The 18,845-nt window shown below is 36.1% G+C and overlaps 3 protein-coding genes across 14 annotated transcripts; 1 reads left to right on the forward strand and 2 right to left on the reverse strand.

Annotated features, from left to right (window-relative positions):
- Positions 1-3,715, forward strand: LOC7490829 (probable protein phosphatase 2C 66). Of its 2 annotated transcripts, XM_024598512.2 has the most exons (6): positions 1-235; positions 332-618; positions 902-1,291; positions 2,133-2,250; positions 2,415-2,638; positions 2,933-3,715. In XM_024598512.2, exons 2-6 carry the CDS (start codon positions 388-390, stop codon positions 3,470-3,472), a joined length of 1,503 nt encoding a protein of 500 aa, XP_024454280.1. In that variant the 5' UTR covers positions 1-235; positions 332-387; the 3' UTR covers positions 3,473-3,715. The 2 variants fall into 2 exon arrangements, with proteins under 2 accessions (XP_024454280.1, XP_024454281.1); XM_024598513.2 differs by having other exon boundaries at positions 1-618.
- A 2,434-nt stretch (positions 3,716-6,149) lies between these two features.
- Positions 6,150-9,738, reverse strand: LOC7469607 (probable inactive receptor kinase At2g26730). Of its 2 annotated transcripts, XM_024599282.2 has the most exons (4): positions 8,332-9,738; positions 7,756-8,049; positions 7,243-7,635; positions 6,150-7,088 (listed from the first exon to the last, which is right to left on the reverse strand). In XM_024599282.2, the coding sequence occupies exons 1-4, from the start codon at positions 8,603-8,605 to the stop codon at positions 6,487-6,489; spliced, it is 1,563 nt and encodes a 520-aa protein (XP_024455050.2). In that variant the 5' UTR covers positions 8,606-9,738; the 3' UTR covers positions 6,150-6,486. The 2 variants fall into 2 exon arrangements, with proteins under 2 accessions (XP_024455050.2, XP_024455049.2); XM_024599281.2 differs by having other exon boundaries at positions 7,756-9,738.
- Positions 9,739-10,344: 606 nt separating this feature from the next.
- On the reverse strand, positions 10,345-18,318 carry LOC7494379 (pentatricopeptide repeat-containing protein At2g26790, mitochondrial). Of its 10 annotated transcripts, none has more exons than XR_008058972.1 (8): positions 18,033-18,318; positions 13,467-16,208; positions 13,169-13,268; positions 12,948-13,078; positions 11,800-11,870; positions 11,225-11,704; positions 11,017-11,127; positions 10,345-10,628 (listed from the first exon to the last, which is right to left on the reverse strand). XR_008058972.1 is itself a non-coding variant. In XM_052452067.1 (8 exons), the coding sequence occupies exon 2, from the start codon at positions 15,925-15,927 to the stop codon at positions 13,525-13,527; it is 2,403 nt and encodes an 800-aa protein (XP_052308027.1). In that variant the 5' UTR covers positions 15,928-16,208; positions 18,033-18,318; the 3' UTR covers positions 10,828-11,127; positions 11,225-11,385; positions 11,550-11,704; positions 11,800-11,870; positions 12,948-13,078; positions 13,169-13,268; positions 13,467-13,524. The 10 variants fall into 10 exon arrangements, 2 of the variants coding, with proteins under 2 accessions (XP_052308027.1, XP_052308026.1); XR_008058970.1 differs by having other exon boundaries at positions 10,345-10,695; XR_008058971.1 differs by lacking the exon at positions 10,345-10,628 and adding an exon at positions 10,697-10,715.
- Positions 18,319-18,845: the final 527 nt, after the last annotated feature.

Below are 18,845 nucleotides of genomic sequence, written 5' to 3' on the forward strand. Positions count from 1 at the left end.
ACATACATACATTCGTTCTTACATTATGTATGGTAGGTATAGATGACTACGACGCCGCTCCTTGTTTCTTCCTTTCTTGGTTTCTCACGACCGCTTGCTCTGCTCCTCAAGTCGCCCATTTTCATTTTGACTTTCATCGGATCGGGTCGGATCACCTCAAATCAAATCAATCGTCTTCCACGTATCACTATCTCTTCGTTGTAGTTTTCCTATATACAGGGAGAGAAATTTGGGTGTATTTATCATTAACAATTGCTTCTTCCCTTCTTTCTTTTTTAATTCTCATTTCATATCAATTATTAATATTAGTATTTATATCTATAATATACAGTGATTGAGTGAGTGACAGTTTGAAGTAACTAGTCAACTAGAGTGGCAGCAGTCGTAATGGGATCTTGCTACTCCATCATGGGGGAGAAGAAGAAGTCACCGTCATCAACAACAACAACTGGGAAGAAGAAATCATTCGTGTCATCAGCTACTAATGCTAATGCTGACCCAAGTGTGCTCCTTCATATTCCTGGCAGGTTCGCCACCAACGCTGCCACCAAAATCGGCTGCGTATATACCCAGCAGGGCAAGAAAGGCACCAATCAAGACGCCATGCTCCTCTGGGAGGTACCCCATACTCGATCATATTACTTTACCACCTCCCCCTTTTCTTCCTCCTCCATCCACATTAATTATCACTACTAATAACCTATTTCTTTTCTTCATATTGCAGTGTATAATTCTTATTCAAAGACAAATGATTAATAATAATAATAAGAAGAAGATACGGCATTGTTTCATAAAAAAGTGACACGGATTTTATTTTTGATTGCTCGCCTGGCTGTAGGTTTGATATAATGTTGACTGACTCTGACTGGGTTGGAAATTGGAATGTTTCTCTCTGCTGTAGAATTTCAGCTCAACCACATCAAGCGATGCCGTTTTTTGTGGGGTATTTGATGGCCATGGTCCTTATGGTCATTTGGTCGCCAAGAAAGTTCGGGATTCCCTTCCGCTCATAATATCTACTCACTGGAATCCTGCTCAACAATGCTGCCTTTCTGACACTGCAAATGCTCCTGCACCAACTACAAATCCTGAGGACGCTTCTTCCTTAAGTATGGATGATGAATCCTTTGATTCCTTAGACGTTGAGGAAACTGAAACACCCCCAGATATGTTTCTTCCACTCAAAAAGTCTATATTGAAGGCTTTTAAATTAATGGATAAGGAGTTGAAGTTGCATCCAACAATCGATTGTTTTTGCAGTGGGACGACTGCTGTTACTCTGATCAAGCAGGTGCTTGTTCTTCCTACATTCTCAAACTTTTTTTTTTTTTTAATATTGAGACCAAATTCAGTTTGTTCCGCATTTCTGTTTATTTTGAGTAAGCGCAAGTGATTATCATTTCAAGTCTGTGTGCTCAGTTCATAGCGGCATCCCTCTCTCAAGTTTTAGTAGCTTGGAGTTACTGCATGGTCTAAATTAGTATACCTATCGCCTTAGCTCCTTTTTTTCTATAGCAAAGTTTGAGGTCGATTTTAAGCTGTTTGTTGATCTACATTCTACGGAGGAATTAAATGTTGTAAATGATGCTTGTTATCCTTGACATGTTATCTTGATCAACTCAATACCTTTTTTGTATATTGACATAGGCAGAGATGTGCTTGGGCATTAGTTTAGCCTCTGCTTCTTTCAATTGAATTTGCTTGTTCTTTGAGTAGGGATGTCAATGGACTTGGATTGTTCCAAATTTGTGCAGCCTGAGCTCGACCATTTGTCATTGACCTAGAAAATTGTCAACCTTGTATTCTTAAGCTACATCTGGAAGTTGATGAAAAGATCTAAGATTCAGTGTTCTTTCAGTTGGAATGTACTAATCTTTTAATTTGATTTGATTTTTCTTGAGGATTTCATGTTCACTTCTGAGTATTTGTGTTTGATTTATCTTATAGTAAAATCATCTTATTTTAACAACGAAAATAATAATTACCATTGATGTATAGTTTCTTTGCTTACTTGCCACCTATTGAGAAACATTGCTTGTGTCTTGTTTAAATTTCCCAAAATGACCCTTTTTCCACATAATAACTTAAACCCGGATCTAATAAGTCTATCATGTGAAAATATGTCTTTTCAGGGCCAAGATCTTGTTATTGGAAATGTTGGTGACTCCAGGGCAGTTCTGGCAACCAGAGACAAAGATGACTCTTTGCTTGCTGTTCAATTGACTGTTGACTTGAAGCCTGATTTACCAAGTCTCTCTCTCTCTCTAAAAACACACTCATGCACACTTTCATGTTTTGCCTTAGGTTCAGTTGCAAGCAAATAGAAAATAGAAATTAAGTCTATCTGCAATATCATATATTAGAAAACTGCTTCGAAATTGATAGAACTGAGCAATCTTGTCTATTCTGCTTAGGGGAAGCTGCCAGGATCCAGCAATGTAAAGGAAGGGTCTTTGCATTGCAGGACGAGCCAGAGGTTCCACGTGTATGGTTGCCTAATAATAACTCACCTGGTCTGGCAATGGCTAGAGCTTTTGGGGACTTCTGCTTAAAAGATTTCGGTTTAATTTCTGTTCCGGATGTTTATTATCGCTGCCTTAACGATAGAGATGAATTCATTATTCTTGCCACAGATGGGGTATTATTCCTTTCCTTCATTTTAATCTATTTGAGAGAATCTCTTTCTTATTCTAGGACATTTGGCAAGTTAATGTCTGAGAAGCCTGCTATGTTTCCATGTTTTTGCCATGATCTTGATAGTTTTTGCTTTACCACTTTGCTGAGCTTTATTGTTATCGGATAATTAGAAAGCGGATGGATCTGCACTCTTGTTAAGTGCAATAGACAGAGACTGACCACCCACCATCATATGGATGAACTCCATCCCTACTTTTCTAATACTGATATCAGTATTGATATCCTATTAACACAGGTTTGGGATGTCCTCTCAAATAAGGAAGCTGTTGATATCGTGGCTTCAGCCCCTGGCCGTGCAACAGCAGCCAGGGCTCTTGTAGACTGTGCTGTCCGAGCATGGAGACTTAAATATCCAACATCCAAGACTGATGATTGTGCAGTTGTATGCCTCTTTCTTGAACATCCATGTGCAGTAAATGGGGAGGTGGAAGAGCAGGATTTGAGAAAGATTCCTATGGAGCCAGGGGAGCATTTTGCGACTGATGAGAACACTGGTCAATTAGAAACAAAAGAGGATTCTCGTGATCCTATTTTTATGCATTCGGGCACCACACGTAACTCTGACGAGATTGTACCTGTCCCTGAGTTGACAGTGGAAAATCCTTCAGTAATGTGCCAGGGCCAGTCCAAGAGGAGCCTGGCAGAGTGCATTTCAACTTCAGAGGATGAAGAGTGGTCAGCCCTAGAAGGTATTACAAGGGTTAATAGTTTGCTAAGCCTTCCCAGGCTCTTGTCTGGTGACAAAAGAGCAGCCAGTTGGCGAAAATGGGTTTGAGAAATCTGAAGCTTCTACACCCATACATATACTCTCAGCAAATGCGGTTTCAATAACTTCTTTGCAATCAAACGTCAGTCTCGAAGAATCAATAGGGCATACGTATTAAGTATATAACTCTCAACTGTTCATCATTTCACATATTATTATGGATAACAATAGTGCCTTTTTTTTTTAATCTCACTTTGATCCTTGAATTTTTTTATACACAATTGAGCCCTTTAAGCTCAAATTAGAACCCAATTGCATGTTTCTTGGAGGTGAGGGTTGAATTGAAAGATAGAAGCTTGAAGTGAAAAAGTCATGTAAAATAAGTGGCAGGTCTGCAATTGGTTTAAAAGGTTCATTTGTGTCCCTTATTTTTTTGAGCTATTTGTTAATTTTAAAAAAACACATCTTGGTATCAAAATTCAGTTTTCTCTTTTTTTTTTAGTTTTTTTTTTTGGAGAAGAGAGAGTGTTACAGGATTCCGGCTTAGAAAGTTGGCGTTGTGGAAGATTTAGGCTACTAAAATGGTCAATTTTTATGTCAAATAGTTTCATATGATGAAGGGGGTCATGATTAGATATTCTTTTACTTAAAAACACTTAAAAAATAGATCTAAGCTCGGAAGATTTTTTGTTTCGGGTTTTGGACTTTTTGTTTTTGTGTTTTTGGAGGTTATGAATTGGTTTAACAAGATTTCTAGGGTGTTTCCTAGGTGTTTCGAGTAAAACAATGGGTTAAAATGAGTTTTTTTTGTTAGAAAACAAATAACCTTGTTTTTCTAGCTACACTAATGGTCGAATTCTAGAATTTTCAAATAACACGTAGCATATCTTTTTCAAAGAAATTGGGGTGGATGATGCGTCGTCCGTCCCATTAAACAAAAAAACAATTAAAGGCTCGCACACGAGCCTTTTCTTGATTGGGCTAGGCATTGGGCCTGACCTCATTCCTTTTTTATTATTTTTTTATAATAATGATTTTTTATGTGTTTTTTCAAATAATTTCTATAATTTTAATTAATATCCATTTTCTATTATTTTTTTTGAATTTTTTAGACTTTCTTGAATAGCGATTATTTTTTAATTATGTTGGGTGTGTATAGTTTTTTCAAAGATTAGTATGATTCATCTATAATTTTTTTTGTATATTTTATATAGATTAAATATTTTTAATATTTGCAACCTTGTATAATATTTTTTTTACTTTTATTTTGTTCAATAAATTTTATGTGTGTGTCAATCTCTATTAAAAATTGATTTTCATAAACAAATCCATTAGAGACAACTAGATAAATGACCCATGTTGCGATATTAAATATTTTTATCTACATTGGTATTTTAATTTTTTCAATTATGTTTTTATTTATTGTTGATCACTTTTTTTTTCTATTTATTTACACAATGGTTAGTGGTTTATTTAATTATATACATGCATAAATTTTTCGATTTACATTTATGATTTGTTTTATGTAATAAATTACGTTGAAAAATTCAACATGTTTAAGTTTATTTGATCATGTATTAATGTTTTTAATTTCATCTTTATTTTTATGATTTTTCCCCTTAACTCTTTTATAAAAGTTTTATTCTTTTTAATTTCACCTTTCAATTCAAGTTGGTAATATATTGTTTTTTTTTATCCTCACTGATCATTTTTTTTATATCTATGTTTTTCTATTTTCTATCATTGCTTATTTTTCCAATATAATTTAAATAAAATTAATTTATTTAATTGGTCAGAGCTAAAACGTGTTTACAACATTAAAATATTTTTTTTAAAAATAATATATATCTGCATAACGCGATCACCCATAACTAGTAAACTACAACTAAAACTAAAACAATGTAAAATACTTATTTTGTTGAAAGTCTTAAATGATCAATTCTTCCTCACTTGATATATGCGATCAATCGCCTAGAATTCCACCAAAGTTACCTTATCTAGATGAACTTCCATAAACTCAAGAAAATTATATTCCAATATCTTTAAACAAGGACTAAAGTTAAACTCTAGAATACGAGGAAAAAATAAAGAGAAAAGTCAAAATTCTGCAAATTTCTGTCCAGAAACAATCCTCTTTCAGGCCCCGATTCAGACGTCAACTCCTCCTTTGCTGACCTCTGCTTCTCCTATTTCTATCGATCGCTGATTACTTGTTTGTCATTTGATATATAGAAGATTACTGATGCTATCTAACCCAGCCCACATGCAATTAATACAATTGTGAATGTATCATCTGCGGCCACCAATAATTCCTTCTGCTCCCTTGCATAGTCATGGTTCAATTCAATAATCACAGAGTTAAAATGATTCTCCGTTGGCAGACCAAGCAGTTAAAGAGGTATTATTATTACTTCTTGTGTTCAATTGCCATGGTTAGCCTAGCTATCTATCTGCTAGATTTTGTTGATTGATGATCTTGGTTGGGACTGGGATTTCTTGACAAATGGCTCGGCTGCTCATTGCTACAAGTTCATGTTCTTCTTTGGTGGCCCGATTCCACACCAAACTGGCTAAAAAACAATTTTGTAGAGATTATTCTTTGCTTTGCCTGTACTTTTCTTTTTCGATTTTGTACACAATGAGCGAGCAACTTAATCCAGCTTTTATGTTATGTTATGCCATGCTTTACATTAACTGTTGTAATTATTGGAATTATGTAACAATGTTAGACGATTGGAATTCACTATTTGTTTTCTGCAGAATGTAAAATGATACATTAGAAGATCAAAACCAGTATTCAATACAAAAATGTCAGTCTGAAAAAAATCATTCTGATTATACTTGATCTTGTTGTGTGCTTAAAGTTGAGGCATATAGCACTAAATATATCTTCCAACCAGTCCTGCCATTCGTCAACCCCTGGCCTGTTGCATGGTTAGCTTTAGTTGAACTGAGCTCCAAGCCTCAACAGTCAACATGGTAATTATGAGCATCGATCCCTTCCTAGCAGTGATCACACCATGGAAGACTTGATTAGCAACAGAATGGGAGTTAATTAGCAGAGCTTTCAAAACAGTCTCTTTCTAGTCATTTTCTTGGTTTGTTCGATCAATCTCTTCTATCCTTCTCAATACTTCACTCATCTTAGGTCGTTTTTCTGGTTCCATATCTGTACACTGCAGAGCTATCTCTGTCAGCTTCAACATCTCATTATGCCCTGCGCTTGAAGCCAATATCTCTACATCTAATATGTCTGTTGACCAATCATTATTCACTACCATTCTAACCCATTCAGAAAGATCATCCACTTTTTCTTCGTTTCCTGCTGGCGAAGTCTCTTCTGGAATCTTCCCAGTTATGACCTCTAAAAGGATGATTCCAAAGCAGTATACATCAGCTTTGTGTGTTAGCTTCTTCCCTTGACAGAATTCTGGTGACCTGCCAATAGCTAGTCTTTCGGATGATTTCCGAGAAGGCAGCAGAGGCAAGAAGCTATAGTTTGTGAGCTTAGAATGGTAACTTTGGCGATCTCTGTGGATTAACACATTAGATGATTTGAGGTTGGCATGAGGGGCCTTGTGCGAAGGTAATGACTGGTGAAGGAAAGCCATACCCTTCGCTATGTCTTTGATTATTGACAGTCTTGCAGCCCAATTCAAAGGGACTCTACCAGCTTCTCTATTCTCTAGCACCCACAGGTATATATAACATGTCAGAAAACAAATTAGTTATGACAATGTACGTAGTTCTTTGCAATTTTGTCATGTAGTAATTTGGAGGACCAGAAATTGACTCAAATAATCACTAAGATGATGGAAAGCGAGAGAAGTTGAACTAACCATGCAACAGCTCAAATAAACTTCCATCTGGTACAAACTCATAGACAATCAGCTTTTCCTGCTTGGAATAGTAAAAGGAGATGATATGCACAAGGTTTTCGTGCCTCATCCTTCCCAGCAGCAGCATCTGCTGAATAAATTCCTTCTTGCTCAAGCTGTTCATGTACATTACTCTTTTAACAGCAACAACAGCACCTGATTCCAGGTTTGCACTGTACGTAGTCCCAAGTTTCCCCTTTCCTAACACCTCCGCAGATGCTCTTAGTAAATCATCCAAGTCAAAAACAGGTATATTCTTGTCGAAAAATTGTAACTCTATTCTTCTTTCAGGATCCTCAGTGCTTTGAGAATGCGGCATTTTCTTGTCTGTCCACTCTGGTGAACTATCACCCCCTATTGGAAAATGGAAATTGAAACATAAACAAAAATAAATAAATTAAAAGCCTATGATGTAAAAGAATTGAACCATGTAGCCAATCATGTGGAAAATTCAAGATAATCATTGTGTTATACCTGCCTGCCGTTCTTTTGGTGTTTCCACTTCTTGTGCCTTCTTATAACAACACAAGAAAACAAACATGACCATCAACGGAACAAGAGCTACTACAACCACAATCAAGGCAATGATCCAAATTGGAAGCTTCCTTTTCTTGTTCTGTGGTGGACTTACAGGAGGAGATGGAGGCGGCACAAGTGGAGCAGGAGGCAGAACTGGGCATGGTTCCAATGGAATCCCGCAGAGATTTGAGTTATGATCATAGGAGCTCTCTGAGAACCTCCGAAGGACATCAGTGTCAGGAATGGAGCCTTGAAGATGATTGTAGGACACATTAAAAAGGGTCAGTGTTGGTTGGTTAAAAGGCGGTATCTCCCCATCTAAATAATTCTGTTGCAACTCCAATTGTTTCAAGTTTGGCAGTTCAATGTATTCAGATGGAATTGAACCAGTCAAACGATTGTATGAAAAGAAGACAGATTCCAAATGCACAAGATTGCTGAGATTAGGAAGCGGCCCATATATTGAATTGTTTCTGAAACTAAGATTAGCCAAGAAAGTAATGTTTTGTGAAAAGGCAGGTGGGAGAGAACCTGTGAGCTGGACTCCTTCAAGCACAAGACCAACCACATGCCAATTAGAACAAGTAATGCCTGACCATTGACTGGAATTTTTGTGACAAGGGGGTCCAGTCCAATTTCCATGCAAATCCAAAGTAGAACTGACCAAATCTCTTATCTGCATCAACGCTTCTCTTTCTTCAGGAAAGAACTCCTTGCTTTGATATAATGAATGAACAGACATGGGAGCAATGTATAGGGCAAACAAAACAACATATGTTGTAACAGCAGCCAAATTCATGATCATGTCTTATGAAATTGAAGAAAGGAGAAAGACATGGGCTTAACTGGTGATTGAAAGTGGAATGATTGATAGTGATCAGAAGAATTAAAACTTGGGTTGCAAGCATTAATTGATTGCATAAATAAAGTCATTGCTTTTCTTTACTGTTAGGACTAGCACTAGAGTTTGACGATGTGCACTAGGCAAGGTCGCAGCGATTCCAGAGTTTTTCCTTGCACAAATTAAGCGGAAACAACAAAGAAAATTATAAAATGTAGGATATAATAACAATGTGACAGGAGATGCTTCCTTAATTGGTATATAAATTGTTTAGGGTTCTTTTTTCTCCCTCATTGTTCTCAAGACTGGTGAGCTGTTCCTTGGTTAATGAATGAAAATGGATTTGAATATTATACATGTAATTAGAAAATATTGCTCTTGTTTTTATACGTGGAGGGAGGAATAAGGCAAAAGGAAAGTCAAAGGAGACAAAGTATGCATGGCAGGCAGGTTCACCACCTGGAAATTGTCCTATATAATGCGATACCACTCATTGTCAATCACAGCTCATCTTAGAATTATACTTTGATATATTAATGACGATGAAGGTATCTGGACCATACTATATATCTTGCATTAATCAATAAAGCATGGTTTTATGAGAACTTAGATTATTCCAATTTACGGGGGAAAGGACAATTATATATAATTAGCCAGTATTCGAATTGAACTGTAGAATAAAATTATAACAAAAGAAGCATTGTAATTATTCTATATATTATCCAAAAACAGATGTTACTGTTATATAAACATGGAGAATGTTTGAGTTGGTGCACTTTGTAACACGAGTAGAAGGAAGAAAGTTTATCCTGCAGTGAGTGAAAAGAACCACTCCTCCAAAATGTTTTTAATGATTGGATTTTTTATGATGTAATAAATGAGCGACTACATTGATGGATGGATCTTCTCTTGTAAACTATTTGATGGATCTTTGTATATATGAATATTTATTATAATATTAAAAGATGGGCACTCTGAAACTAAAATTATAGTGAGATTAATTTTCCTAATTAATTTATTGATAAATGTGACTATTGAAATTAAACCAGTTGTGTAGTTTCATTGTGTTGTTAGAAGATAATTCCTTTTTCTTTTATTCTTTCTAAAGAGAGAAATCAATCAAGAATTACCTGAAAAGAAGGAAGAACAGTGGGAGGAAACAAGACTTGCAACAATTTTGGGCCATTCAGTGAATCAGAGACACCAAATCGAAAACTGAAGGCATAATAGTCTGTTCGACAACAGAAACGGGCCCATTTTCTCCAGCAAATATAGCCTGTCGTAAGACCTCATCATTCAAAGGGGGTAGATAGAAACGTCTAGATAAGTTCAATGTTTTCCAGGAATCTCTATTCTTATCACGCAAACTTTGACACACGGTGATAGCTGGATTTTCTGGACAGAACGTTCCCTGTAGGGGAAGTTCATCCACAGCACTTGTATTCATGTGCTCTTGTACCAGATCAGAAGAATCAATCCCAAAATTGTGTGCACGTTTTAAATCGATCACCTTTCTCTGTAATATTGTATTAATCAAGAACTTGTGCAAGGATTCACCATCCTCGCTCCTTCCTTACTGATTATGGAAGACACCAAAGGAGTGACGCTCTTTGATTTGCTTTGCTCATCTTGTCAAAAGTATCCAGAAATGTGACCACGAAACACAAAATCTCCGGCAAGGTTAACCCTGCAAAGGTCTGTCAGCAAATGTTTAAACTATCATCAGTAGAGCCTCCAGGAACATTAATATCTGGATGTCTCCTTATTTCAGACATCATTGAGAATAACACAGGAACATGACGGACCAGCTGCCATGATTTTCCAGCAGAGACAATTGACTTAGAAATTTCCTTGATAAACAGAGGACATGCTAGAAGTTCCTTTTGTTGAGTTGGAAAACAGATTCTAATCTTTTTCACTCATTCCTGACTTGTTATTCGATAAAGGTAGAGAAGAATGTAGAGCACGATGCTCAACATCTAACTTCCTGCACAGTAATTGTCTTAACTCATAGCTCTTCTCACAGAACTCGGGCTTAATCAATTGGGATTGCTCTGTTTGCATAAAAGAACATCTGCTGAGAGAACTAGTTGCTTTTATAGGCTAAATTGAGAGAGGCATAATTATTCATTACAACTAAATAACATTGATCCCAACAATTATTTTCCAAAAAAAAAAAAAAAGGATGATCAGCAAAGAGTTAAGGAGGCAAGCTTTCATAGGATCTCCAGTAAAGAAATTTACATTTAAAAAAGCTCTTGCTCCATGGATTGCAAATAAAATGAGTATGATTTTTTGGCACAAGAAACTAATTCGATAAAACCATTATAGAATATAGAGTTTCGTGTATGACAAAAAGTTTGAACCTAAATCACCTCTTCATAAGGATCATCAAGAGTTCCTTCAAAATGTCAAGAATCAAGACATTGAATATACGGTAGCATACACCCCCACAGACATATTGAGTAGCATGAGAACTCTTCTACCTGGAATTAACAGAAATTGTGCATTTGAAATGATAAGGTGTAAAGCAGAACCCTTGAGAAACGACAAAAAATAAGATTGATAGAAAATAGTCCCAACCTCACCACCTTGCACAAGACACTTGATCCAGTTTCGTGTAAAGATAGTCCAGGACAAGAACAGTTATTTCAGCAGGTGGCACAGATGAATTAGGATCAAAACACAATTGGGGAAGGGCTCCATGAACAATTTGAAATAAATATTCGGCAGCTGAGCAGAGACTAATATCAACAAAATTCATCAGTGAATGAAAGAAGTTCATAGTGGCAAACAGCAATCATGGAAAAAATCATATGATTGGAATCACATAACAAATCCATATCCAATCACCAACCAGTCAGAAGAAAAATAAAGGCAGCAATGCAGGACAGGAGAGGATAAGAACCTAGACAAAGAACTTGACAATCCCAATAAAGGAGTAAATCCATTTGCAAACTCTTCTTGTTCTTCTTTTCTTCCTTCGAAGCAACATCTCTCAAACTCTCCCACTCGTATTAACATTACCATAGTGTAGTGTCTATAATTTAATGTTCAAATCAACTGCAAAAATCAGAAGTTCACATTAGAATACTTATGTTTATAGTAAGTAGAACTTCTGTAACATTCAGTGTGCAGCACTATTATGTAATCCATACCTTCTCTTTCCAATAATAAAAAACCACCCGGAAATTGCACATCCCGCATTCTCAGCTTGACCTTGCAGGGTCTACTATATAGAAAGGGACTAATTAAGCAAATGTCACAAGCCTAATGATATGCATCCATATCATTATTAGACATCTAAAAGCATCAAGATGCAGAAACAACATGCATAAAAAATCAGGAACATGACTATTTCTTTGCCCTTCATATGAACTCCATAACAAGCACATCATGACATGCAAAATATACCAGAGTGGAAATCCCCTCATTTGCAAATGTCTAAAAACAAGATAATACAGACTATTTACTGCATCAGGACTATCAATCATTATGACCTCCATCTGCCCTATCCAATAACAAATCATTCTCAAATAATTTGCTTCGGTTGCGTGCATAGATTAAGAAAATACTTTTTTTTTATTAACATGCCCATTATTTGTTGGAATAGAACTAACAAGCTCCAGCAGAGGTCAAGAAAATGCAAAAAAAGAATGGAAAAAGAAAGGAGAAAAAAACTGGAAAAAAGGGTATTGTACAAGGTGATCATCTATCCATGCAATATACATAGCAAAATTCATATGATAGCAACCATCCTCAAACAAACTCAGTTCAAAAAATAAAAATAAGAAAACAAACCAAACCTCAAAAGATTACATGATTAAAAACTAAAATAAGACCCAGGATTCACACCTCAATAGCCGTGATTTTTCAATTGATAATCCATTAACAAGGAAAAATGTTTTTTTCATTTTCAGAATGCTTCTATCTTAATTAGAAACCAGAAGAAAAAAGGGAAAAATGCAAAAATGCTGCCACCAGTACAGTTGAACTTCCTTGATAAGTTTGTAGGATGCAGGAGCTTAATGATTCTCACTATTAAAATACTCATAATAAAGCACAGGTTGGATACAAAACCTAGCTTATAATGCATGAAGGAAAAAAATGAACATTTAAATCTGTTGCAGTAGAACTTCAGACATCACACAAAATATAGAATCAAAACCAATCCTATGAAATGAAGCACCATATAGAAGCAAAGTAACCAAAAAAAAAGAGGCAAAAAATCAATGCTTCTTATATGTAAAGTAATGCAGGGAACTAAGTATTTTTTAAACCAACTAATTTTAATTAATAAACATACTTTCAAGCAAAGCGATCTTCCTTTTCCATATGAAGTCATTGCAGATCACATCATATCTCTTTCAAAGCCATGTTCATTTCCATCCTCATTTTCAAGATCACACTTGATAAACTATCCAAGCTCAACTTAAGCTGCAATAATTGAGTACAGTGTGAAGCGTGAACAAGTTATATTCATGGAGATGTCAATTAATAATTTTGAAATTGACAGACCACTCATACCATGGAAGTAGGATCTGGGTTGAGTGAATGTTGGCTCAGTTCTGCAAACAGTAGTTGTCTGTATTTCTAGAGCAAATTTCTGGCAAGGGATGTGGTCTACCTGAAAAGAGAGATTCAAAAGCACAATGATATGTTTACATTAGAGGTTGCATAGCTGGTAATGCAAACACAATTTCAAATCCGGTAAGAAAAAGGAAAAAATAATTAAGATAATGACATGCTCTACTTTTGAATAGTTTATTAGCCAGTTCAAAAATTTTAGGTTCATCCAGTTACTGGTATTCACTCATGCACTTACTTAAGAAACTGAAACTTTTCACAGCTTCATCCAGCCATTATTGAGTATGGTCATCTGGTTACATCTCCTTGACAGATGTAAGATTAATAAGGTTCAGTTTTGTAAGTACCATATCAACATCTCCCCTGTTACGACAGCCAGACAGAAGAGCTGTGCACGTTGCTCTATCAGGTTCTACTCCTCTATACATCATTTCATCATAGAGGCCTATGGCATCCTCAAGTCTATCTACCTTACAATGCCCATCAATCAAAGCTGTGTAACAAATAACATCTGGTCTGATTTCTGTATTCTGCATTTCTTTCCAAATATTTGAAGCAGCCAAATTTACTTCCTTTCTTTTCCTTGCAAATGCTTCAGAATGTACTCTCTTTAAATGTCCATCCAGCAAAACAGTAAAAGTAACTAGATCAGGCTTAATTCCTCTGTGCTTCATATCCTGGAAAAGATTGCGGGCTTCCGACAAGCGATTCTGTCTGCAACAAACATTTATCATTGTTGTGTAGGTAAAAATGTCAGGAGTTAATCCACTCTTACGTAAAATGTCGAAAACTGCCTCTGCATTTCTCATATCTCCAGCCCGATAACAAGCAGTAATGACTTTACCATACATGTCTTTGCTAGGTTCCATATTCAAATCCAACATTGTCTTAAGCAACCAAAGAGCTCTATCCTTTTCACCTTCCTCACAGAGTTTTTCAAGTAGCTTATAGATATAACCTCTATCCATTAGAAGACCCCGTTCTGAAAGTTCAAAGAAAAGTTCAGAGGCCTTTTCAGTATGTTTAGCCTCACAGTACCCAGTAATCATGGCACCATAATTATCTATACTCTTATCCTCCATGTTACAGAAAAATGCTTCAGCTTCAGTCACTTTGCCTCCAATACATAAACCTTCAATCATCACATTGTGTGTAATAGCATTAGGTTTTAGATCCTGTGACTTCATATATTCATAGAGCTTAAGCGCCTCGTTTGCAAGGCCTCTCCTAGAAAAGGCAGCAAGAAGTATGTTGAAAGTGACAACATCTGGCTCCAAACCCTTTCCTTCCATTTCCTCAAATACCCTAAATGCATCAACCAGCTTTCCTACGTGACAATACCCATTTATTAGAGTTGTGTAGTGCATAATGTCCATATCCATTTGCTTACCCTTCATTTCATCCAGCAATGCTACAGCTTGATCCACTTTCTCTAGTTTGCATAAAGCATCAACCACAATGTTGTATGAAACCTCATCTAGAAAAATTCTTAAATCCTTAAATCTTTTAAATTCTTCCACCACTTGGGAATGCATTCCCTTCTCACAAAAGTATTGGAGAATTGTGCTGACAATGACACAATTTGTTTTGATACCTTTTGATTCCATGTCATTGTGGAGTGCCAAGGCTTTCGAAAGATCCCCAGCCTTGCAATATCCACGAATCAATTCACTATAGCAACGCGCATCAGAAATCAACTCTTGTTTTTCCATGTCTCCCAAGACAACCTCTGCTCGGTCCATTTTCATCTCATTACAAAATCCACGAATTACAGCCACATAAGCATACACATCAATAGGAATGTTGCCTTCTTTCCACGCTTGAAGCACCTGATATCCGAAGTCTGACCTCTGATTTGCACAGAGTCCTTCAATATAAGTCGTGTAAGCATAAGCATTAGGAATGACCCCACAAAGTTCCATCTCCTGAAAGACATTCGAGGCCTCCACTAAACTGCCCTTTCTGCAAAAGGCCTTTATGATGATAGAATAGGTGTAGTCATTGGGGTTCAAACCCAAACTCTTCAACTGCTTGTAAATGGCCAAAGCCGCATCCACTTTACCATTTGCAATCAATTTGTTCATGAGATAGTTAAAGGTGAAAATATGGGGCAGGAATCCGCGCCTTTTGATCTGAAATAAAGCATTGATAGCCTCATCAAGCATGCCTGCAGTGACATAGGACTTGACCAAGGCATCATAGACTTGGATCAAGAAAGAAGAGCGATGCTTCACAGTGTCCTCCTTTTCAAGATCAATGTCAATATGATGAGGGAGAGAGAGCGTGTCAAGCAAATGGGAAATATCAAAAGAAGTAAAGTCGTTGTTATTTTGGTGAAGATGAAGGAAAATGGAGTGGAGCATCTTGTGGAGACCCCAATGACAAAGGATTCGAATGATGGCAGCATAGGCAGGGATGTCGGGGTTTTTGAGGTGGGAAAAGATGGAGAAAGCAAGGTGAGGCTGATTCTTAAGGTTGTATAAGGTATCAACTATCTTGTGTGATTGTAATGGCTGTTGTTGGTCATCATCTTTTGCGGGGTCTGTGTGGTTATTAGCAGAGGGAGTGGTGCTAGTGCTGGTGCTGGTCAAGCCAGCAAATGATGCAGTGGAAAAGGATCTGGAATTAGAGGTGAAGTGGGTCAAGAGTTTACTACTCCTCATTACTCGTGTCCCGAAGTGTGCACACTGCCCACCCATCTCATTAAAGTTGTTATCTCTTGAAGCTCACCTATAACACATACATAAACACTTCCACCAGGTGATCCATCTCAAGCATGATACTTGAGATATTGCATTTGTGCCTAGAACTAACAAAATAGCTTGCAGAAATTTATATTTACCCTCCACCAGCAAAGTATGAAGAAATAAACAATAAGACAAGCAAAAACACTAGCTCATACCTTTTCTGCTCAGCTGAGAATAGACCTGTTGTGTGCAATATGTCATAAGTTATGGGGTAAGTATTGAATCGCTAGAACCTGGGAAACAAGATTTTTAGAATCATTAGTTCACGATTACATTCAAGAGCTTGGTAAAAAGGAATCGATAACGAATAACAAATCTTCTTGCAATCAAACCATTCTAAAAGTACAATCGAGGTACGGGGACTTTGGGGTAAAGGTTGGAAGAAAAAATTTGAAGTTCTAGATGTAGAAAAGTGTATACAAACAAACTAACTACATATACAAAACACAACAGACAAAAAGAAACATGCATAAAGCAACCATGCAGACAACAAACTAACTTCAAAGGTGACGACCAGACAAGAGGCGCCGCTAAGGAAGGATGGAGAAGAGATGCACTTTCTGTTCTTTAAAGAGAGTGAGGAAGGGAAATCACGGCTAGGAGAGGAACCCTAATTTTCTTCTTCTTCTTCTATATATATAGCTTGGTATAAATTGTAATTTTTTTCAAGGTTTAAGGTTATTAATGTATTTCGGATCGGGTTCAGGCAGGCAGTATCTATACCCGACCTTTAGCCACCAAACTTGATTGGTGAAAAAATTTCCTATCCATTCAAATTGGGTCGGTATCCATTGGGTTTGGATAAAATTGCCATCCTTGGAAGCATTTGTGATATCAAATGCTAAAAGGTTTGTGTCTGGCTTTGATATCCCTTCTCCATATGTGGTAATCAATTAATGGTTTGCATGTAATGTACCAACTTACCTTCTAATTGTTCTGTCTTTCAGATGCTATGGAGTTTGGCTGATAAAAAGGTGTGGTTCACTCATGGAAAGTGGGTATGATCTAGGTATCGTTGTTTAATTTTCCTCGTTTAAACTGGTATAGGTAATCGTGTTGCTGCCATCTAAATTATGATTACATTCCACAGAAAGTGAAGCCTCTCTGTACCCTTTCTTTTTGAGAAAATAGAGAGAAAAAAATCTTGCTCTCAAGGAGATAACTTGCATTGATTATTTGAAAGGGAATTTGAAGTCATGCTACGTAGTGCAGAGATTAAATCATGATACTAAGGTACCTCTGCTTCATTTCTGCATGATAATTTGTGTACAGAGATGTATGGACTGTTTTTTTTCTTCCTTGTTTTGGCCAACAGTGCACACCAGGAATAGAAATTTATTACAGCAGTACACATCAATTAAAATAATAATCAATCAACAAATTTTTCTAATCCTTTTTTTTTATGAATTATCCTGACATCATTGTCACACAAAAAAAATTAAGCACAAAAAAAGAGCATTGCCTAATCAAACTCAGTCAGTAATCAGTAAATTCAGAGTGATGCATGTAATAATAGCAAGCAAATCGCAGAAATAATCAATACATTTATGATGGGAAATGGAAAATCCTATATATATATAGCAAACTCAGTCAGTAATCAGTAAATTCAGAGTGATGCATGTAATAATAGCAAGCAAATCGCAGAAATAATCAATACATTTATGATGGGAAATGGAAAATCCTATATATATATAGCAAACTCAGTCAGTAATCAGTAAATTCAGAGTGATGCATGTAATAATAGCAAGCAAATCGCAGAAATAATCAATACATTTATGATGGGAAATGGAAAATCCTATATATATATAGCAAACTCAGTCAGTAATCAGTAAATTCAGAGTGATGCATGTAATAATAGCAAGCAAATCGCAGAAATAATCAATACATTTATGATGGGAAATGGAAAATCCTATATATATATATATGAAAATCAAGTCCAACAAAACCAGGAAGGTAGCAATTAGCTATAGAAATCATAAATCCAAGAAAAATAATTAAAAGAGAAGAACACAATAAAATGCAATAATGGAGAGAATGAGGGGAGGGGAGGGACTGACCTGAGAGAGAGGTGGTTGCTGTGCTGGGCAAAAGAGAGGGAGGTGTGGTGGGCGAGAGAGAGAGAGAGAGAGAGGAAGGGAGGTGGTGCGTGCTGCTGTCAACTGTGCTGAGCGAGCGGGATGGAGGAGGGAGTGTTGTGGGGTGATGTTGTCAGCTTTGCAGGGCGGTACAGAGGTGGGAGGGTAGTGGCGCGGTGAGTCGGGGAGAGAGAGAGGGAAGGAGGGAGAGAGGGAGGAGGAGGGTCATGGGTGGCTGCTGCTGCTGCTGTATAGTTTTATGTCAGTGTTTGAGATTTTACACTGTGGGTGAGCACTGTAGTTATTTTGTAGAGTATTTTTTATAAAAATATATTAAAAAAATTATTTTTTATTTTTAAAAAATTAATTTTTATATTAATATGTTAAAATAATCCAAAAAAATAAAAGATTAAAGTAATTAAAAATTAAAAATTAAAATTTTTAAAAATATTTTTAAAATAAAAAAAATATAATTTTATAATAATAATATTTAGACGAGGAGCCCTTCATTTAGATTTAAGGTTTAACAATCATTTTAAGAATTGATTTATTCTTGTGTTTCAAAAGTATTTATTAAAAAAATTAAAAAAATTTATTTTTTTATTTCAAATTAATATTTTTTTTAGTATTTTCAGATAATTTTGATGTGTTTATATGAAAAATAATTTTTAAAAATAAAAAATATCATTTAAATGCATTTCTAAACGAAAAATATTTTTAAAAATAATCACTACTACACTTTTAAACACCTTTTTATTTATTGTTTGGCACATCCTTATGAAGATTTTCATGTGC

Source organism: Populus trichocarpa, chromosome 4 (assembly GCF_000002775.5).
Source record: "Populus trichocarpa isolate Nisqually-1 chromosome 4, P.trichocarpa_v4.1, whole genome shotgun sequence".
NCBI lineage: Eukaryota > Viridiplantae > Streptophyta > Magnoliopsida > Malpighiales > Salicaceae > Populus > Populus trichocarpa.